The following is a 23649-nucleotide window of genomic DNA, read 5'->3' on the forward strand; positions in this document are numbered from 1 at the left end:
CAAATTCTTTTATTCTGATTGGTTCAGTATATCTCAAAGTATGTTATACAGCATGAATATAGTAGATAAACATACAATGTATAATAATCCTCTAGTAAAATATGAACTGTACTTTTTATTTGCAAAATACCGTATATAATAATGTTTTAAAATGCAATAAATTGAAATTTTCTCTTCTGTTAAGGTTTGAATTGGAAGACATTATAATTTTCGCATTGATTATTTATGCACTAAAATTTCACTTTTGAAAGCGCTCTGGTCAGTCAACACGTCGTAACATTTTCGTGCACCAGTTGATTCGATTATTTTACTTCATTCTTCTTCATCCCATCAAATGAAATTATTCATTGAAACCCATCTAACATTTCGAATAGAAATGGGGCATTCCATGCCAAATCGCCGAGATTTTAATCCCACTATTACTAATTTGGTTAAAACTTTCGTTCCATTTTCTCTGCATCTTTTCATGCGATCGTATTCCAGTTATGAATATTAAAACCTTTTCATTGCATACTTGGACCGTTTTTGTAATTTTCAGAAAATTATAAAACATTGTATTTCTGATATCGATTTTATCTGCAAGACCAGTCCTATGCTTATTTGAAGGTCGACCTTATGGTGGAGTCGGTTGCTTTCTCACGTTTGCAAACACTGAGATTCTTCAAGCGTTTAATTTTTTTTAATTTGTGAATTGCGATAAAAAGTTTTAAAAAATCAAAACTATGAAATAAAAATTGAACCCTTCATAGTGATTCCAAATGATCACTATAAAGAATTCGAATTTTTAGAATCTTTCAAGAGGTTCAAAAATAGACGACCCAGATAAAAGCTGCAACATTCACAACTCAGAGACGATTGAATTGAAGAAAAATAAATAAATAAATAAAACGTAGGTTCTCCTATTACAAGTGAAATTTTCATCCAAAATTGAAAATAGTGAGGTTCAAAACTCCGAGATTAGGCTGCTCTCTATTGTTTGCCGAAATAGAATCAGAGACAATATAAAAATGAATGTATTTTTTTTTTTTTTTTACTACTTTCCACATTCTTACTACAATTTACGTATTTTATTGTTTGCTCAATTGTGTTAATTCATAACGTGTGGCAGAAAATTATATATATAAGTCTTATTATACACATTTGTAGAGATAAATACATACTTATACCTACTTGTAACTCACAACTTAGCGTGAGGCCCTAAGAATTACGTTTAGGTATATTGATATACTGTTAATTTAGACAAATTTAGTGTTACTATACAAACATGTTGAATGTAATATTTATTTTTGAAATTTGTTTTACTTTCGTTCATTATACGCATCTGCTCTGTGGTATCTCGTTAAATAAAATAAACAGCTGTGTTCTAACTAGATTTACAATTTTTTGTCATAGTGTCAGGGTCTGCCGAAAAATTCAAATGCCAGCTGTTTCGATTATTCACAATAAATATAAATAATAAACTTTTGCGCGTAATTTTTTTGCAAATATTTCGGATATGCGCAAAATTTACCTGATCCTAAAAAATATACTACAAAGTAGATCTGCAAATTTAATCTAGCAGATACTATACGACATATAGTATCGGGCTATTCCACCTGTAAGATTACAGGCTTGCAAGATAATCTTATATTATTAGTTTATGAATTACGAAGTAATACTTATTTGTAATTCTAGTACGTATGTTACAATACTGTATAACGGTAATTATATGTATAATTACATTTATTAATTAATAATGAATATTAAAAATAATAGCATACAATCCATTCTTGTACATAGAATACGTAAATCCATTGGACTTGCTACAGATGAAAACCTTATGTACCACACGCCACCTCACCTATGAATAATAAATTTTTTTTAATAAAACTCAATTCTCAATTTTCAACGTCTATCGCTATAGTCCATTCGCATATTTTTCACCTGATTTTTCAATTCGTCGTACATAATTATTTCATTATTTGAATACATGTATTTGCTGGTTTGTCTGACGTTAATGAATGTTTATGACGCTTTTGCAATGGAAGGATTACACATCAGTCAATAGTAATAAATTCCAGTAAATCAGAGTAAAAACTATTCGGAGTTTTATTTGGTATGAACTATTACATCCTATTCTCATTGTCAGTGACAAATTGAGAAAGTTACTCCTTGAGAGAGATAAAACGGAAAAATTATATCATATAATTCTGGAAAAGTATTTTATCAGCATTCGCTCGATGATTATGGGTAAAAAATCGTGCAAAACACTTAATATTTTTTACTGTTATTCGAAAACGATACAGACAAAGATCATACTTCATACTTTTTATCATTTACATAGTTTTTCATTGAGATACTTACATTTTTTAGTCTTCGATATTATGTAAAAACTTGAATCGCGAGACTACGTTATAATTTTCCTCACCAACCTCCTAAACTAAAAAATCGTAATTTTGTCTAATCGTAGACAGTTATTAATCGACCACACATTTTTCCTATCAATCGATTACTCAGGAGTACCGATTAATTTTCAATTAACTGATGATGAGACATTTCCCGATTATTTGGCCTTTCAATTGAGTGTTTTTTCTATTAATTCAATGTCCTGTGCAATACGCATGTAAGCCACAGGGGGGGGGGGGAGGCCATCCATTCAGCTATCCTTGCAAAAGTTGAAAAAAAATTTATATAAATTATGTGTCTGTTGATTATCAAATAATCATACTTAAAATCTGACATAAAGTTGAATAATTCCAACAATAGCCATTTTCTTACCTAGGGCGTAAAGTATACGCCCGTGGTGCGAACAATATCTTTCGTCTCATGTAGGCGTAAACGGGATTTACCGGTTCGTTTCGTTTGTGTTACGGACAAAACCAGCTCGAGGACGATTTTAGTCGTTGTTTACGTCCATATAGAGACGCCTTGTTTTGATTATTAGTTAATGGTCAGAAAACTAGTTTTGTTTATACAAAGGTCCCTTGAGGAGAGCATCCACCGCGTAGAGTGGTGGCAAGCGACTGACATTGGGGACTTAAGGGTCGTCCGCCACGTAAGAACATGAGTAAGATAATAGACTGTTGCAGAGGCGGTGGTATAGCCCCGTGGCATGAGGTGGATTGTAAAGGTGGGCTCGCTTGGCAAACGTTTGGATAGTAGCGGGACCAGACATCTAAGCGCATGCGCCGAGGACAGCAGAGCGCATGCGCCGACGATGGGCGAGCGAGCGGGAGAAAGAAGAGGGGGAAGAAGCCTGAGGCCAGCAGCAGCAGCGGCAATTTTAGCTCAGTTTTGGTTGACACTTTGTACTGCGCACAAGGGAGCTCTCCCCTAATAAAGACACTACCAACTCGACATTTTCGTCTCGCTGACTCGCTCCTCACCCACCCACGAACTCCGTCTTACTCGCGGGCAGGTCGTGCGAATAACAGTGTGCGTAAAATCCTGCTTTACGCCTACTGTGACGAAAAAGGAATTATAAACTAATACCTAGAATGATTAAAATACTCAACAATATGCTTGCAGTATTCGCAATATACAATCATTGCGACAAGTATTTGCAGATATATCTTAACAAATGCTTCACACTTTATCCAAAACACTGGTGATCCGTATGTAGATTATAGAATGATTTTGTACCTTTCCCCTATCACAGGCTGAGGGGGAACACTTGGAATCTTGTTAATTATATCGAAATGAAGCGTTTGAAATAATAAAAGTTTTACCAACATTTTTTCATGGTCAAAACTCTTTCCTGCCGGGTGCCACAAGTATTCCCGCTAAATTGTTGAACAGTGTTAAAGCACCTGCCAGGAATGTGATGACGATGACGATGACTGTTGTGCATCGTCTTAGTGAGCTCAATATTGATGCAGAGGTAGAATTGTATTATCCTGGCAGCATTAGCGTCTCAACCTCTCATTTTCTTTCTCGACGCTGTCTTTTCGCAGATCGCTCGTGGGGAAATTAGGTTGAACGGGACGTAGGAGAAATACAAAATAACAAAGTAAAAAACATTCTTTCAAAAACTAAATTCAACCATATTGCGAGCCTTGACTTTTCATCGTGGCGGTTCTTAACATGCATTGATGAAGTGCAATGTTGCAAATTATATTGCCAAAAATCGTTTGATAGACTGGAAGTAGGTAGCTTTATACAAGTTATGGTAAAATCATTGCAATATTCGATTACGAAGGAAATAATTCAGTTGAATCACTGTCAACTAAGTTTGTATTCGACTCGGAGATGTTACACTGGTCTACAAAAAAAAAAAACTTCCGATTCTCCTTATTATTATTGTATATAATTATAATAAATTTGATGCTCTTGTATCGAAATATAGTAATAAAAAATATGTACGACGTATACTTTTTACGTAATGTTTATTGCAACAAAATGCTATATTTGCTCACAAAGTATAATAAAACACTAATGATAGCAACGATATTTATGAAAAAAAAAGTTGTGAAGTTGAAAAGTTTAAACATTAAAATCGTCAGAAAATATATCTACTAGTCTAATTCTAGTTATTACGTAGTTTTCTTTCTTTTCACGAAGTCACAACCAGAACTGCGCAATCGCATACATTGGCTCTACATACATTTCAGAGGTGTGAAAACAGCGTTAAGACGATATCTTTCTTTCTATTTCTATCATGGTTTTGCATGCACTTACATACAGACACTATTTAAATAGGTGAAAGCAGTGTAAATGCAAAAACAAAACACAACGAATTCCGCATTTTGTACAATAAAAAAATCATATAACGTAATTTATACGTCACAGCAAAAAAATGGAAAACACATATAGATTCGGCAAATTAAAACCTTTATATCTGTAATATTTCATTTGAAGGAGGATTTTGTTGCAGACTTGTGTTATCGGTGTTTTGTATCTTCTATTTTCTCCAGAAAAAGTAATCTGGCTGTCACGTTTTGTTGTAGATATTGCATTTTTTTCCACAACGTGCGATACGTTTATCTAGTCTTCGTTGAAGGGATGACACACGTATTTTAGATAGCTAATCAGTATATCCTCGTTGCTGGTGAAGTGTTGAACTATATTTTGACATGTTTCGTAAGATGAAGCTCATCAGTGGTGATTTTGATTAAATATGACCTTATGCGGATAACATACAAGGACAAACAGTACCGTGTATTTACAGAGTGCATTATACCAAAGTTCGCAAACACCGTACAGCTTATCAATATTTACTCACGTAGCTACAATCGTTGGCTGAGTAAGCTCACATGAGATTCCGTAACACCGACAGGTAAGCCACCGAACTTCTTATTACCTGTAAATATGTACATTCATTTTGAAATATGCACGATGATACGGCGTAGGCGTCATTTAGTCGCCGGAATCGCCTGGCTGCTGTAGTCAATTTTCAGGGACTCGATTTTATGGTTAATGAAGAATAGATTGGGGATGTGACGAAAGATTTATCGAAGCTTAAAATAATTTACTTTTTATACGCCGCAAACTATAGCAGTGTAACTTATTTTGTTTACGATATTATTACATTAAAGTCCACCAATCGTTTATCATTTGACAAATTAAAGCCATCAAACTGACGGCAGATGAAAAACTTGACTCAGAGGTGTCAGAAATTCTGCAAAACATCTAGTTTTAGTTTCGGATGTGATAATGACTATCAATAAGCTGAAAATCACAGGTGTGCTAACCATGTGTGAACGAATGTCCTGAAAAATGTGAAAATCAAGACAAAGCTAAAACAAAAGTAAGATATCGCATAGAACTCGCCATAGCAAATGTTTAGACCGAACTTATCCTTTTCTTTCCCATTTTCGCGCGCGCTTTCCACCCCGTCTGATACCCGGAATCTCTAACGCTTCCAGCAAGCCGTGGCAAGTTTAGTCCTTAATTGATCGCGAAAGATGGCGCTGATCGCTGGATGAATAGCCATAAATAACCGGGAATTGAGACTCGGAGTCTCAGTCCGATCGAGTCTACGGTAACGATAACATCGCCGCGGATCGTCTTAAGTATTCTCATTTTCCCATCCTCTCAATTGAGTCTCTGTTCATCTCCTCTCCAATTAAAGGTTCACGCCTTCAGGCCTCTGAATCTCACGGCGGCTTTCCGCATGCGAGACAAAACCATTGATAGTACAAATCACACCTCATACACTCCTGACACGACTTTATTTACCATATAATAAGTGTTTTTTTTGCCTCAGCGGCTTTTCCCCTGCGAGTCAATAAATTGCAATAATTTTCTTGGCTCAATCGAGTGTTTTGATTACTTTATTTCGGCCCAAATCTCATCCTTCGATCGTTATTTTTTTACTACAGAATCACGGAAGCCTTCCATGTTGGAAAGTTTTTCGACTCTACGGCGAATGTAATAGCATTGGAAAATTTTGATGAATCTGAAAAATTTTAAGTTTCGCCTGACTATTTCTTGATAACCACAAGTCATGCAGTCAACTATTGACTCCAACTACGCACTCTTCGTCGAGATGAAAAAAATCAGAAGCCGAAAATTCAACATATTTTTCTATAACGCATCTGCATATTTAGTACAACTGTGGATGATTTTACCGTATTTTGATTTTTGAGCCATTTGTTCAACTCCGAGAAGATTTTTCGGATTAACTCAAGCGTTGACAAATACCGTTACAAAGGGTGAAATCACCCGTTTTGCCCCCTTTTAATGATCTAGTAGTTATCATAGATAAAAGACGTTTATAAACCTCTTGTGTCTTTGAAAAGAATAAGGTTGCTGCGTCAACCAACATTATTGTAAAAACAATCTTGTTTCAGACTTGAAACGAGAAACATATATCTTGCAATTAAAGCTTTTTTACGACATTTTATTTACGCCTTTGATTTTGGCTTGATAATCAAACTCACGGATCCATATTTATTTCCGTAACGTCTAAGAACGTTACAATACATTTAATGTCAGGTGACTTGTACAAAATTCATTCCCAAGCAAAATAAGCTATAATTCATTAAAATACAACAACAGGCTGGTTTTCAGCACTAAAAATGATTACACAATAATAAAAGAATCTAACTGGTCTAAAATGATTTTAAAGAATTAGACTCCTTTCGTTGAAATTTACATAGGATATATTACAAATTTTGTCATTGAGAAGAAGGATTCTTTAAATCAAATCCACCTTAATAAACTTTAGCTACAGCTTCCGAATCTCCGTTGTATAATTTTTTTTTTTAAACAATCTTTGTTTAAACTGTTAATCGCGGTATATCAACTCTCTTACGCCTGTTGTGGCTTTCAATATTTACTCAACATATTTAATATATATCCTGTTGATTTTGCAAAACTACTCTCCTTTCGTATCTCGAGTTCAAGGTCGATTTATTGCTTGGCAATTTATGAAACAATATTTCTGAAATTGTCTTGTCATACAAAATATTTGAGGTAAATAGTCTCGACTTCTAAAATTAATGTCATGTACATACATAGATGTAGGAAGTGAATAGTCTTGCAAGACGGTAAACAATTGAATGGATAAACGGTATCTATAATTTAAACCCTGTTGACACTCGCGCTGACTTACGTTACCAGCATAGAAATATTTCTTTCTGCGTCAACAAACGCCGTCATCGTTCCTACGTCATTGGAAATTACTTTCATCTCTTTTTTCTCGACTCCCCGAAACCCTTTGAGCATGGTTGTCACGTGACCTGTGTAAGGTTATTTACGCGAATCGGGATAATTTTGTACCAAAACTTGGATTCGATTTGGAGTTTTCCGTAAAATGTTTTTAATATTGTCAGAAAGTGCGCTTAGTGCTAAATGAATATCGTATAGATTTTTGATCCATTTATTTCACTGCGAGACGAGTTTTGTGGTTATATTTTACAAATTATTCGATCATCCGTCCATATGATAATTTATCGGTTCTAACTGACCAGAGCTCATTTCCCAACATAAAAGCGACTACACCATAAAAGATTTCAAGTTATTAAAAAACCGATATTTTATGAAAAAATGGGATGGATTGTCGTAAATACTCTGTAATTGGACACGTGACCTAGCACTAAAAACACCTGATTAAGGCAACTGTAGTTTATGTCTTCTTATGCCACTTTAAAGATTGTACGGTCACTTTTGTCAAAATTTGATGAAAATTGGTCCAGTAATTTCTGATATCAACGGTAAATAAAAAAAACCACTCTCTATATGATATATAATATACGGACATGTGTATAAAATTGTGCACACGATAGTGCTTAAATACCTATACAACGTATAATCTTCCTTTCTCTCTGCACGTATACCTTCCTCAAAAATTTGAATGTACTTTCATTGTGTCGACGTCAAGTTTTTGTCAAGTTTTTCAAGCATTTTAGTTTAAAAGCGTAGGTTACACATTTCGAAGAAGTCTTCAGTGTTTCGGAAAAAGAGAATCTAGAAAATTGTGTTACGATGTTACGATAATTTGACAAAATTTACACGTACGTCGGAAAATCTTGACAAGGAAAACACGTAGAATTTTCCAGCGGTTAGGTGGAGCGGCTTTTGGGACTGAATGATGCATGTAACAAACATCATCGACTCTTTTGTCGGTAGGTTGTACCACCGGCAGTTGAAAAATGCATTCCGTAATTTAACGTTCTGAAAATGAGAATCAGGTGTAAAAATAACGTCGGGTAATTTGATAAATGACTTTGCAAATTTACTCAACGACTGAAGAACGGCAAAGTGGCGATAAACGGAGTATGTCAATAATCATAGATAATGGTATCGTATGTTTGTGTCGACGGTAATTCTTGGAAATTATTTAATAATAGATTAAGCAGGCCTGCGATGGTTTTCTCCTACAAAACTGAGTAGTAATTTCGGTAGGTATTAGGTACGAATCTATAAAATAAATATTGAAAAAATTCTGTCACGTAAATTTTCTGAGAATTTATTTTTCTGTATTCTTAGTACTCCTAGAGTTAACTTCCCAATTTCTGTGTTGCACATATTTATTAATGGTACTGTTGATATTTAAATATGGCGTAAACCATGCAAAACCGTGACCCCGACCATTTTTGATTTTGTTGAGAATTTGTAATTTTTTTTCCTTACTGAAAGCAGTCTTTCGGAGTTTTTTTAGATTTTTGTTTCAACCCGTCTAGACACAATAAATTTTTTTTTAATTACTCGTAGCTTTTTCAAAAACATATATCAATATCAAATGCTATGTCTTTTTTTTCGTTTTGAACTGTAGTTCCGTAAAGTAAGTACGAAGAGAAATTGAAATTCATTTTCATACGTTTCTTTCACTTCCAGACCCATAATATATATATACATATATATTTTTTTTTGAACTTGGACCATTTTGATTTTTTGTAAAAATTGACCACTTTTCACGAGATATTTTTACAAGTACTGAAAAATTCGTAGCTCGTGATATTCATAACTTGTACTTTTTACTATTTTTTACCGCGTGTGAACCAAGGAATCATGTTTCCTTTTTGAATTAACATTGCAAGTAGAATGATTTGATTCCACATTATTCTTTTTCAATTTATTGAAGTGGTTTGTACAAATTTACATTTTTGCGTGAATATTAGTGTTCGTTTCCGGTTCATATTTTACTGATTCGAAGCTTAGAATTTTTTTTATATAATACGTTGGGGATATTTGAACTGTTTGCACTAGAGTAACTTTTTATTTCTACATTGTCGTTATTTTAAGGGATGGCGAAGTGAATTTTTCGTATTGCTGGAATCGGCCTAGCATTGTTGTGAAACGGTTTGTCAAATCAAGTTTCATTGCCTGACAGTGCTCTTAATGGTCGGGTTCACGTGCTGGTCGGTTTCGTATGGACTGCCCGATATCCATGTACCCTCACTATTGTAGTAGTTGTTTGGGGTGATTTTAAGCATATTCAGAGCAACGCAAGTAAAAGAGAAAAAAGATTGAACAGAAGTTTTGAAAAAATTAGAAAAAGATATCGTAAATCTTTTCGATTTGTCTACTTCTTTTAAGTCTTGTTTAAAACTAATGCCGTTCATTTTACACATAAGCATTCAGTTTTGTATTCGTTAGATATTTTTTTCACAAAAATTAAAAGTTTTATTTCGCAGGCCTGTGTATTTTACACACTCCCGACTCACCTCGTTCGTGAGACAATCGCCGATGTAACAATAAACGAAGAGTAATACGACCACCGAGAAGCCGTAAAGTGAAAAATTAAGTAAGTCCGTCTCTTGGCCTTCGGTTGTGTTCTGAAAATAGGTTAACGTAGAGTTTCTATACCGGGGCTCAAGACTATTTTTCCGTACCAGTGATGCTGGTACAGGTATAACATTTTACCACTGTTGTAATTAGCTCTTGAGACATAATTATCATTTCCTCGGTGTTGTGTAAGTCGGAGATTGTGTTTTGTACTGCAGGTCGGCAGTACTCGGGCTGTTATGTATGACCCTTCTATTATATCGATTTTGGTCATACATAGTACTTCAAACAAAACTCTGCATTTTTATTGTAACCATACGACTGCACGTGATCAGCTGCTCAATAAATTTGTGATGAACTTAATGACGAAGCTTACCTTTGGGAACACGTTTCTTGCACAACTCTGAGTTGGGAATTACAGTACAATCTCGTTACAAGAGAATTTCCCCTTCATTCTGCTTGAGCGAGTTTTATAGGTTCTACCATTCTACTGATGAAACACGTTCACAGGGAGAACGCTCCGGCAACGAATTTTATGGAATCCTATTCCCCTAACCGCCCTGACATTCTCTTATAACGACCAAATTAGCGAATCTTTCAATTTATGTAAATATTAAAATTATCCACATTTTCCGATATTCTCAAGGTATTTTTAAAAACCCGCCGGAATGGTCTGATGTTTGATCCGTAAATCGCTCATCCCATAAAAAGAATCACACTTTTTCGATGCTAATTTGTCAAATCCACTGAAATTGGTATTATTCTTTTTCATACGAAAATCCAGATATTTAAATAATATATCGCGTGAAAATAAGTAGTTTAATCCACCACCTGTCATTCAGCAATCCCGAATGAAATTCTCAATATATCTTCCATATTCAAATGTTATGCCACGTTATAAGAGGTACACGATCTGAAAGTGTTTTCGATGCAAAAATAGTCGAAATTTTCTCAAATATCGTAGAATAAAATCGATCTAATCGATTATATTATTTACCATTGTCAAGCTATTTTGAAGGAAGCATCGATATCCAAGATTTTGTTTATAATTCAAGTATTTAATATTTTCGTAATTTCAAAGAGATCTTCGCAGACTACGAACATAATAATTTGGCAAATACTCAATTTACAACTATCTCGTGATAAAATGATTGAAAAGTGTCGATTTTCGACCGGCCAACTTCGTTCAAAAACAATCGAAAAATTAAAAATCAGTACCGTTCGTTCCTCGCTATGAATAGCTTATCAAGTGATATCGGTGGAGACAAAGTTGAGATGGTTGAAATTGTTACCGCGAGTACGCTGTATCCAAGAAAGCATATCAGAAAGGTGCCACCAAACAGTTGCCCTAGAAGAACGGTATTGAAGGCGTCTTCCAGCGACCTTGCCATCCTGTTAAAGTGACCAATACAAAAAAATTTCATCGCGCGATCAAGCCGAATATTCATCGAACTTTCACAGCTACTGATAATTATTGTAAGAATGATCGAGTCAGTCAAGTTTACATACCTAATTAAGCGAACGTGCTTGCTGACAACAGCTCTTATGTTTTCCTTACATCCTTGAGTATCGCAGTTCAAGTTTTCCACCCGATTGGCAAGAACGGATAGTTCGCCACAAACATGAAGCGTAAGCGTCACCATAAGGCAATCGGAGCCCGTGTAGCCAAAGGTGGCAATCAAGACTAATGGAGCTTGAAGAGTGTAGATCAGTGAGTAGACGGCTACGTTCGAGATGTTGTGAAACAAGTGAACTCGGTAGGGCAGGTTGAAAAGAATCGTGTCATTTTCTTGAACTTGAAAAGCAGACGTCAGAATTTTATGTACATCTTTGGGATTCGTGGGAATCGAACTTGTGTGATTTACTCAGGTACACTTGGAGAAGAAATTTGTTGCAGCGTAATATTTTTTCAAATTCCTCCCTCTAATCTGAAGTTAAATTGTGTTCAAAGCAATCGATGTCTAGTTTGATTTTAGGAAATTAAATAAGAATCTGTTCAATTGTATAGTAACACAGAAATTTTTTTGAATTTTACGAAATTTTATTGAACTCAAATAAGCTTTGCTCTGAGTGTGGTTTCAAATCTTACAAAGGTTTTTACGAAGTCTTCAGAACTGAGTTACAGACGACATCACTACTTATTAATTGTCAGCAAGAGGCTGTCAATTTGACACGCACATATTTTGTCTAAACTCTGTTAAGGAAATTATTCAAATTATCCGCATCACAGTTAGTCCTAAATGAATAAGAAGAATCGATTTTGAAGAATTCAAAAGTAGCAGAAAAGTTTCCTCAATATTTATCATTACATTCTATATAACAGTTTGAATTTATTTGTGCAATATCTCTTTTTCGTGCAATTTCACAAGGAGTTGTGAAGTTGAAATATTTCCTTCTCGCTTTACTCGTACAATTGATTCTACACGTAACTCGTAATAATTCTTTTTTCTATATTTCTGTAACGCGTATGTTTATCACTAATTTCTATTTCTTTCTTCAATTCCTTTTTCATCAGTTGGGGTTATTCTTGAGTATATAATACGATGACATCTAAGTTATCGTGTCACTCGAGTTTCGAGGAAAATATTTTCTGATTTTCTTACTTGATGTCAAGTGGACGCACAGAGGCTTTGCGAAGTACACGACTGATGAGGAAGCGACAAGAAGTACAGCAACGCGAATGAAGTTCTTTGCCATTGCGTTGTACCTGAGAAAAATCTCGATCTCTTCCTGATTTCCGTAATCTTGGAGAGAGAAATTTTCTTTTACATTGTTGACGATGTTACACAGAACATTGTTATTCTTACGCATCATGATTGCCTTAAGCAATACCACCGTGAAGGGGATAATTTCTGTCATACTAACTACCACGGTTTCCAACTTTCGAATGTTATAAAAAAGGTACGTGTACTCGAGAGTAATGTGGATCAGGAGATAGCTTATGAAAAGCGAGAAGCGAAGGCTTTTTGAATTCTCATCCGGCCAAGTACCCAGAATACCAAGTACTCGCCGATTCCAGCTGATCACGTCCACTGCTGAGGCGAGATTCAACTGCAATTGACAGAAAATTCTACTGTCGGAAAACTCTGGACAGCTTGTACGTTAGACTGTTTATAATTACAGGATTATATACGTGGCATTCCACGTCAATTCGACCACGGTCTGGCCTTCGTCTTCTTGGATTTGATCTGCGATTTGTTATACTATTGTTCCAACTCTGAAAATCATTCCCATTTTTTTCAGATTTTTCTTACCCCGTAATACCTCCGCTGGTGTCCACATAGCTTGGATGATAATATTTTGACAATGATTACAAAATTCTTGAAATAGATGAAAGAAATTATATTAATTTTGGGACCAAAACCACAAATATTCCAACCAAAATTGAAATGGGCTACGATAATTTTTTATTAATATTTTATTGAACGTACCTTTGCTAATATAACAATTTGGAAGTTGTTACATAAATCGAAATTGAAAAATCGTAATAACTATAAAAAATACATTCAAATTTGAATTTTTAAAAATTTAATTGAAATCATTACAGATTTTTGTTGAACCCTTAATCTGCAGAAAAGAAATCGAAATGACTGAAAAAAAATTTTAATTAGTCAAGTATTTAATTTAAATTTACCATTTTGGCAATCCATTCTAATTTCAGTTGAAATGTTTTGAATTTTGGTCACAGAATTTATGTAATTTTTGTCATAATTTTTTAAAATGTCGCAGTCATTGTCTAAACATCATCATTGAAGGAGTTGGACGCGCCGGGGAGGGTAGGAAAATTGTGAAAACAAATTTAGAACACTATACAGAGTCGGAACAACAATTTAAAAACTCGCGAACGAAATCCAAGCGGGTCAAACCCTAGTCGAATTGATACGGAATGCCCCATATCTATTTCTGTACAGATTTTTCAATGTTTTTGACAACCGCATAATTCCCCACTGGGATGGAACGCTATTTTGTTCCCAAATTCTTCTACCATTTTTCCAATTTTCGTATGCATCGCATTTCGTTAAATCTAAAATGTTTCTCTATGCTAAAATCTTCCACGAACGGTGAGGATTTTTCGATTTCGGCACAATAATGACTAGACTAGACAGTTACTGTGAAATAGGCATGAAAAATTCTTACGTGCATTGTAGAAGGAAACGCAACTCTTCCCGTCGAAAGATTGACGCGAACTGCAAAAATTCGCGCCTCCTGAGAGAAGAACTGGTATCTTTTGCTCTATCAATAATTGCATCGATTTTATTTCCAAATTGATAAACGTATTGGACATGCGCGTAAGATGTCTCGACCGTTCGAGTTCTAGATTCTCAGATATCGCATGTGCGACGTGAATTACTTATGTAGATCACATCACTGCAATCTGGGCTGAAGCGTACAGCATAGGAAATGTTTGCCAAACGGATGCATAGTTATATATTATTGAATGTAACTTGAAAGCTTAAATTGGCGTACGTGACATCGTGGACAAATAATTCATTGCACTGCAAGAACACTCCGGTAGGTATTTACGTTCCTGAAGTCCTGGAAATTGTGTATATCTGATACCTATCGTGTATGTCATATATAGTATTGAATAAGGGGTCGAAGAAGCTTCACCTTTACGTCCATCTTCTCGTATTTTATAAATTCGATGAATATCTTGCACAAGTTGCAGTAAAAATATAGAAATAATAAATACTGGAATTGATTTCTATAGTCATTCTGTAATGTCGGTTTTCTTTTGAAATTATTATTTCCTGCTTGTTAAAAAAATTATTTTTTGCGATGGAGAGAGAGACGATCAACTCACAGGTTCCTTTTCCACACTACATTTACAATCTTTAGTTCTTTGTCAACAAAATTTTTCTGCAGAAACGTAAATAATCGAATGTAACAACATTTCTCTGAAAAGACAAATAAGTTGTGTTGTTTGATTTTTTTTATCTTTTGATATGTTGGACAAATGGTTACGTCGTTCGCAGAGTGTCAAAATAGTATATGATGTACACTGAGAAAAATTTCACATGTTATAGTAACTAGAAAAATTCAGTTGAACAGGTATCGTTAAAAAAACTGTTTGAATATTGTTGGAATTACAAAAAATGAGGAATACGTAACCATTTTGCGCTATTGTCGATTCTTTTTTGGTACTTGAAATTGCGAACTGTTCAGTCACGATAAAAACCATGCTGGAGGAGTTGGGATTGGATGAAGATGAGGATGAAATTGTTCCCCTACCAAATGTTAACTCTGCTATCCTGAGAAAGGTCATTCAATGGGTCACGCATCACAAAGATGATCCTCCACCACCTGAAGATGATGAAAACAAGGAGAAGCGAACTGACGACATCAGCTCCTGGGATGCTGATTTTTTGAAGGTTCATCAAGGAACCTTGTTCGAACTGATTTTGGCAGCACATTACTTGGACATCAAAAGACTTCTAGATGTATCGTGCATGACTGTGGTAAACATGGTAAAGGAAAAAACACCAGAAGAAATAAAGAAATAGAAGAAATTTTCTTTTAGTATTTCTTTTTAAATTAATTTATTTCTAATCAACATTTATTCAATGGCACTGTGTCGACTATTTTACAATATTTTTTATAATTGAGATTTATATAAAAACAAGTTTTTATATATGTAAGTAATCGCATATTTATAGTTTACATTTTTTATCATAATTGTACACAACTTAATTTCTATACGTCTATCTACAGTTTACTGTACATAGTCACTGGAAATTTTTCAATAAAATTCACAATATGTATACCCGTTATTCAATATTTATTATGTATTTGATAAAATTTTACACTAAAGTGTATAAAAATGAGGCTCTGGATTAATTTTTAAAAGGTTTATTAAGAAACATTCGCATAAAGATGGTTCCACATGGTACGGAATTCATTCCGCGGAAACGTAGAGCCGTTGACTGAAGGATATAAGCACGGATACCCCTGGGTAAATTATTGTGACCAGTTTTCAGCGGGCAAGTGGGCCCAGGTGGGCCTTTGAGCGTAGGAGGGTTCTGCTTTATGAACTCTATATAAAGAGCACGCACCGAAATTCGTAGCAGCCGAAGTAGTGTCGGTATGAAAGCTTGAGATCGAGTCGGTACAAAGTGATTACGTAAGACTACTTGTCGACTGTGACTTCGAAATGTCGATCAGCCCAATCATCCCCGTGAGAAAACGCGTAACCGCGTCCACCGCCAACCGTCGCAACAACCACCGAGCACCTCTAATCACCGGCAACCACCTCCTCCCACTTCTGGCCACATTCGTCCTCCTCCAGCCCCTCGTCTTCCTCGTTGTCCTCGTCCTCCTCGACCACCGCCGATGACTTCCAACCGCCGACAAACACTTCCTACCCCCTCCAACCACCTCCAAACACCTCCAAACACCTCCTACCAGTCCCTACCACCTGCTACAACCTCCTATCATTTCCGTACAACTCCTACCACCCCCTGTCACCTCCTGCCGTCTCCCAACACCCCGTACCACATCAAACCACCACTTATCAGGTCCTGCCACCTCCTACCATCTCCAATCACCTCCGACCACCTTCGTCCTTTTCGTCCCCGTGCTCCGTTATGTATTCTGTAACATTAATATTCATAATTATTCTCACAACTTTTCATTTACTCTCTCGATATTAAATTTTCCTAGGCATAGAATCGAAACGCTGTTTTAGCTAGTCGCTAGTGAAGTATCTTCGTTGGGTAGAGAAGCAGAATTATTTTTCGAAAGGTGTTCGTATGGTAAAAACTTCGGAGTAATTGTAATACATCACGGATGCGCTGATTTTGATCGAGATGAAATGGATGCTTCGTATATGAGACGGTATTTAACGCAGTGTCCTGATTAGATACCTGAAAAGTGTGTGTCGGCGATTGTTTTCTTTTTTTCATAGGGAGAGAAAGAACAAAGCTTCTGAAAACCTCGAGTCTATTTTACCACACATTTGAAAGGTACGAGCAAAAATTTTTATCATCCGACTGTCGCAGAACAGCAGCGTTATTAGCTGACTCGTTAACTGAAGAATATATCTAGTCAACGGCTGACCATCGAAGGGCCTAGCCGCTTGAGTCTGGAATCGGCAGAAAGGATAATGTGCATATTGCTTGTCTGATTGTGGAATGTAGAAACTAAAACTAAAATCATTATACATCATACATCATACAGTATACATCATACATCATGATACATCATAAACAGTATTGAAGTTCGAAGCCAACGTTTGGATGTCGGATGTTCACGAAATTTTTTTTTCTCTTGACGTCATCGATCTAGAATCGACTAACCGAATTCCTCAGTCTGGAAACAACCGCGCAGTAGAGCGGACGGATGAGAGTCGCGCTCCGCAAATTTCGAGTACCGGGTTCTCAACCTCCCGGATCCCGCGCTTCGGGTCCGCTACGCGGTGAGACTCGACTTCCAGGATAAGCGCTCCGTGGCTCCTCGTTTATGTTTACAATAAATTATTTCAATTCGTTTTTCGCGCAACTCCAAAATCGGTAACTGTCAGTCCGCTAATAAAATTTCTCGACTTCCAGGATAAGCGCTCCGTGGCTCCTCGTTCATGTTTACAATAAATTATTTCAATTCGTTTTTCGCGCAACCCCAAAATCGGTAACTGACAGTCCGCTAATAAAATTTCTCGACTTCCAGGATAAGCGCTCCGTGGCTCCTCGTTCATGTTTACAATAAATTATTTCAATTCGTTTTTCGTGCAACCCCAAAATCGGTAACTGTCAGTCCGCTAATAAAATTTCTCGACTTCCAGGATAAGCGCTCCGTGGCTCCTCGTTTATGTTTACAATAAATTATTTCAATTCGTTTTTCGCGCAACCCCAAAATCGGTAACTGTCAGTCCGCTAATAAAATTTCTCGACTTCCAGGACAAGCGCTCCGTGGCTCCTCGTTCATGTTTACAATAAATTATTTCAATTCGTTTTTCGCGCAACCCCAAAATCGGTAACTGTCAGTCCGCTAATAAAATTTCTCGACTTCCAGGATAAGCGCTCCGTGGCTCCTCGTTCATGTTTACAATAAATTATTTCAATTCGTTTTTCGCGCAACCCCAAAATCGGTAACTGTCAGTCCGCTAATAAAATTTCTCGACTTCCAGGATAAGCGCTCCGTGGTTCCTGGTTCGTGTTTACAATAAATTATTTCAATTCGTTTTTCGCGCAACCCCAAAATCGGTAACTGTCAGTCCGCTAATAAAATTTCTCGACTTCCAGGATAAGCGCTCCGTGGCTCCTCGTTCATGTTTACAATAAATTATTTCAATTCGTTTTTCGCGCAACCCCAAAATCGGTAACTGTCAGTCCGCTAATAAAATTTCTCGACTTCCAGGATAAGCGCTCCGTGGTTCCTGGTTCGTGTTTACAATAAATTATTTCAATTCGTTTTTCGCGCAACCCCAAAATCGGTAACTGTCAGTCCGCTAATAAAATTTCTCGACTTCCAGGATAAGCGCTCCGTGGCTCCTCGTTCATGTTTACAATAAATTATTTCAATTCGTTTTTCGCGCAAGCCGAAATTCAGTAGCTGTCAGTCCGCTAATAAAATTTCTCGACTTCCAGGATAAACGCTCCGTGGCTCCTGGTTCATGTTTACAATAAATTATTTCAATTCGTTTTTCGCGCAAGCCGAAATTCAGTAGCTGTCAGTCCGCTAATAAAATTTCTCGACTTCCAGGATAAACGCTCCGTGGCTCCTCGTTCATGTTTACAATAAATTATTTCAATTCGTTTTTCGTGCAACCCCAAAATCGGTAACTGTCAGTCCGCTAATAAAATTTCTCGACTTCCAGGATAAGCGCTCCGTGGCTCCTCGTTTATGTTTACAATAAATTATTTCAATTCGTTTTTCGCGCAACCCCAAAATCGGTAACTGTCAGTCCGCTAATAAAATTTCTCGACTTCCAGGACAAGCGCTCCGTGGCTCCTCGTTCATGTTTACAATAAATTATTTCAATTCGTTTTTCGCGCAACCCCAAATTCGGTAGCTGTCAGTCCGCTAATAAAATTTCTCGACTTCCAGGATAAGCGCTCCGTGGCTCCTCGTTCATGTTTACAATAAATTATTTCAATTCGTTTTTCGCGCAACCCCAAAATCGGTAACTGTCAGTCCGCTAATAAAATTTCTCGACTTCCAGGATAAGCGCTCCGTGGTTCCTGGTTCGTGTTTACAATAAATTATTTCAATTCGTTTTTCGCGCAACCCCAAAATCGGTAACTGTCAGTCCGCTAATAAAATTTCTCGACTTCCAGGATAAGCGCTCCGTGGCTCCTCGTTCATGTTTACAATAAATTATTTCAATTCGTTTTTCGCGCAACCCCAAAATCGGTAACTGTCAGTCCGCTAATAAAATTTCTCGACTTCCAGGATAAGCGCTCCGTGGTTCCTGGTTCGTGTTTACAATAAATTATTTCAATTCGTTTTTCGCGCAACCCCAAAATCGGTAACTGTCAGTCCGCTAATAAAATTTCTCGACTTCCAGGATAAGCGCTCCGTGGCTCCTCGTTCATGTTTACAATAAATTATTTCAATTCGTTTTTCGCGCAAGCCGAAATTCAGTAGCTGTCAGTCCGCTAATAAAATTTCTCGACTTCCAGGATAAACGCTCCGTGGCTCCTGGTTCATGTTTACAATAAATTATTTCAATTCGTTTTTCGCGCAAGCCGAAATTCAGTAGCTGTCAGTCCGCTAATAAAATTTCTCGACTTCCAGGATAAACGCTCCGTGGCTCCTGGTTCATGTTTACAATAAATTATTTCAATTCGTTTTTCGCGCAACCCCAAATTCGGTAGCTGTCAGTCCGCTAATAAAATTTCTCGACTTCCAGGATAAGCGCTCCGTGGCTCCTGGTTCATGTTTACAATAAATTATTTCAATTCGTTTTTCGCGCAAGCCGAAATTCAGTAGCTGTCAGTACGCTAATAAAATTTCTATAACTTTACAATCTTCTCATAATCTTTTTGGTAAAATATGTCGATGAAAAAATTATATTAAACCTTACACATTATTCTTGATTTGTTCTCATGCTTAAAATATTTATTGGTATTCGAGGTATAACTCGAGGTGGTTGGCGGTGGTCGGAGGTGGACGAGGAGGAGGACGAGGGGGACGAGGATTTGTGCTGGGTGAGTAAAACACTTTTATAATATTTGATGGCAATTGTAATTACATTTCATTTGAAATATTACAAACTTGTCACGTTTACAATAAATTATTTCAATTCATTTTTCGTGCAAGCACATATTCAGTAGCTATGAATAATCTTATACAATTTGTTATATTATCAATTAATTAATTAATATTCTTATAATATCTAATGGCAATTGTAATTACATTTCATTTGAAATATTACAAACTTGTCACGTTTACAATAAATTATTTCAATTCATTTTTCGTGCAAGCACATATTCAGTAGCTATGAATAATCTTGTACAATTCATTACATTATTAAGTAATTGATCAATTACATTAATCCCTACACAATATTTTTGATGTGTTCCTATACTAAAAATATTCATTACTATTCCAGGTATTACCCGAGGTGGTCGGAGGTGGACGAGGAGGAGGACGAGGTGGACGAAGAGGAGGCGGGGTGGGTCGTGGGAGAGGACCTCTCCTCTCCTCAGAGGAGGGGAGGGGGAGGGGCAGGGAAGGGGGAGTGGTGGGCGGGGAGGGGGAAGGGAAGGGCAGGGAAGGCGTGGGGTGGGGTGGGGGAGCGGGAGGGAGGGAGGGAGGGTGGGGGAGCGGGAGGGAGGGAGGGAGGGAGGGCGGGAGGGAGGGAGGGCGGGCGGGCGGGCGGGAAGGGTGTTCTGCTCTATTAACTCTAAAGATCGACATCCGTCCTCCACTCTCTCCCCCCTCCGCCCGCCCGCCCCTCCCTCCCTCCCTCCCTCCCTCCCACCCTCCCTCCCTCCCACCCTCCCGCCCTACCCCTGCCCCCCCCCTCCCCGCCACCCTCCCTTCCCTTCCCTGCCCTTCCCTTCCCCCTCCCCGCCCACCTCTCCCCCTTCCCTGCCCCTCCCCCTCCGCTCCTCTGTGGAGAGGAGAGGTCCTCTCCCACGGCCCACCCCGCCTCCTCCTCGGCCACCTCGTCCTCCTCCTCGTCCACCTGGTCCTCCTCCTCGTCCAGCTCGTCCTCCTCCTCGTCCACCTCCGACCACCTCGGGTAATACCTGGAATAGTAATGAATATCTTTAGTATAGGAACACATCAAAAATATTGTGTAAGGATTCATGTAATTAATCAATGAATTAATAATATAATAAATTGTACAAGATTATTCATATTTACTGAATATGTGCTTGCACGAAAAATGAATTAAAATAATTTATTGTAAACGTGACAAGTTTGTAATATTTCAGATGAAATATAATTACAATTGCCGTCAAATATTATAAGAATATTGATTAATTAATAATAATATGGTAAACTGTATAAGATTATTCACAGCTACTGAAAATGTGCTTGCACGGAAAATGATTTGAAATAATTTATTGTAAACGTGACAAGTTTGTAATATTTCAGATGAAATATAATCACAATTGTTATCAAATTAATAAGAATATTAATTAATTAATCAATAATATAATAAATTGTATAAGATTATTCACAGCTACTGAAAATGTGCTTGCGCGAAAAATGAATTGAAATAATTTATTGTAAACGTGACAAGTTTGTAATATTTCAGATGAAATATAATTACAATTCCCATCAAATATTATAAAAGTGTTTTACTCACCCAGCACAAATCCTCGTCCTCCTCGTCCTCCTCCTCGTCCACCTCCGACCACCTTCAACCACCTCGAACAACCACCGATAACCACCTCAGGTTATACCTTGAATAGTAATAAATATTTTCAGTATAAGAACACATCGAAAATATTGTATAAGGTTTAATATAATCGAGTAATTGATTAATTAATTGATTAATAATATAATAAATTGTGTAAGCTTATTCATAGCTACTGAATTTGTGCTTGCGCGAAAAATGAATTGAAATAATTTAATGTTAACTTGATAAGTTTGAAATATTTTATATAAAATATAATTACAATCGCCATGAAATATTATAAAAGTGTTTTACTCACCGAGCACAAATCCTCGTCCCCCTCCTCCTGAATCACCGAGATTACCCGCAACCACCCCTAACCACCCCCAACGACCACCGCCAACCACCTCGAGTTATACCTCGAATACTAATAAATATTTTCAGCATGAGAACAATTCAAAAATAATGTGTAAGGTTTAAAATAATTTTTTTATCGACATATTTTACCAAAAAGATTATGAGAAGATTGTAAAGTTATAGAAATTTTATTAGCGTACTGACAGCTACTGAATTTCGGCTTGCGCGAAAAACGAATTGAAATAATTTATTGTAAACGTGAACGAGGAGCCACGGAGCGCTTATCCTGGAAGTCGAGAAATTTTATTAGCGGACTGACAGTTACCGATTTTGGGGTTGCGCGAAAAACGAATTGAAATAATTTATTGTAAACATGAACGAGGAGCTACGGAGCGCTTATCCTGGAAGTCGAGAAATTTTATTAGCGGACTGACAGTTACCGATTTTGGGGTTGCGCGAAAAACGAATTGAAATAATTTATTGTAAACATGAACGAGGAGCCACGGAGCGCTTATCCTGGAAGTCGAGAAATTTTATTAGCGGACTGACAGTTACCGATTTTGGGGTTGCGCGAAAAACGAATTGAAATAATTTATTGTAAACATGAACGAGGAGCCACGGAGCGCTTATCCTGGAAGTCGAGAAATTTTATTAGCGGACTGACAGTTACCGATTTTGGGGTTGCGCGAAAAACGAATTGAAATAATTTATTGTAAACATGAACGAGGAGCCACGGAGCGCTTATCCTGGAAGTCGAGAAATTTTATTAGCGGACTGACAGTTACCGATTTTGGGGTTGCGCGAAAAACGAATTGAAATAATTTATTGTAAACATGAACGAGGAGCCACGGAGCGCTTGTCCTGGAAGTCGAGAAATTTTATTAGCGGACTGACAGTTACCGATTTTGGGGTTGCGCGAAAAACGAATTGAAATAATTTATTGTAAACATGAACGAAGAGCCACGGAGCGCTTATCCTGGAAGTCGAGTTTCACCGCGTAGCGGACCCGAAGCGCGGGATCCGGGAGGTTGAGAACCCGGTACTCGAAATACGTAGCGGACCCGAAACGCGGGATCCGGGAGGTTGAGAACCCGGTACTCGAAATTTGCGGAGCGCGACTCTCATCCGTCCGCTCTACTGCGCGGTTGTTTCCAGACTGAGGAATTCGGCTAGCTGATTTTGAATTGGTGACGTCACTTTCTGAACATCCGACATCCAAACTATGGATTCGAACTTTCATACTATGTATGATGATGTATGATGTATAACGTGTGATGATATATGATGTATAATGATTGCAGATCTCACATTACATACAAGAAATACGAACTTCATCTTTGCTGTCGATTCCAGAC

At 37.1% G+C, this 23649-nt stretch overlaps 2 protein-coding genes across 2 annotated transcripts; one reads left to right on the forward strand and one right to left on the reverse strand.

The window, feature by feature from the left end:
• Positions 1-4393: 4393 nt before the first annotated feature.
• Positions 4394-14325, reverse strand: LOC124299824 (odorant receptor 4-like). Its single transcript, XM_046753205.1, has 8 exons — positions 14287-14325; positions 12753-12893; positions 11659-11944; positions 11442-11541; positions 10089-10199; positions 8440-8595; positions 5201-5278; positions 4394-5039 (listed from the first exon to the last, which is right to left on the reverse strand). Exons 2-7 carry the CDS (start codon positions 12844-12846, stop codon positions 5228-5230), a joined length of 798 nt encoding a protein of 265 aa, XP_046609161.1. The 5' UTR covers positions 12847-12893; positions 14287-14325; the 3' UTR covers positions 4394-5039; positions 5201-5227.
• A 959-nt stretch (positions 14326-15284) lies between these two features.
• On the forward strand, positions 15285-15653 carry LOC124299909 (S-phase kinase-associated protein 1-like; the record flags this gene model as incomplete). The annotated part of the gene is made up of 1 exon (XM_046753346.1): positions 15285-15653. A coding segment is annotated over one exon (369 nt), but the record flags the coding sequence as incomplete, so codon positions are not given.
• Between the last annotated feature and the right edge of the window lie 7996 nt (positions 15654-23649).

This window comes from Neodiprion virginianus, chromosome 3, assembly GCF_021901495.1.
Source record: "Neodiprion virginianus isolate iyNeoVirg1 chromosome 3, iyNeoVirg1.1, whole genome shotgun sequence".
Classification (NCBI taxonomy): domain Eukaryota; kingdom Metazoa; phylum Arthropoda; class Insecta; order Hymenoptera; family Diprionidae; genus Neodiprion; species Neodiprion virginianus.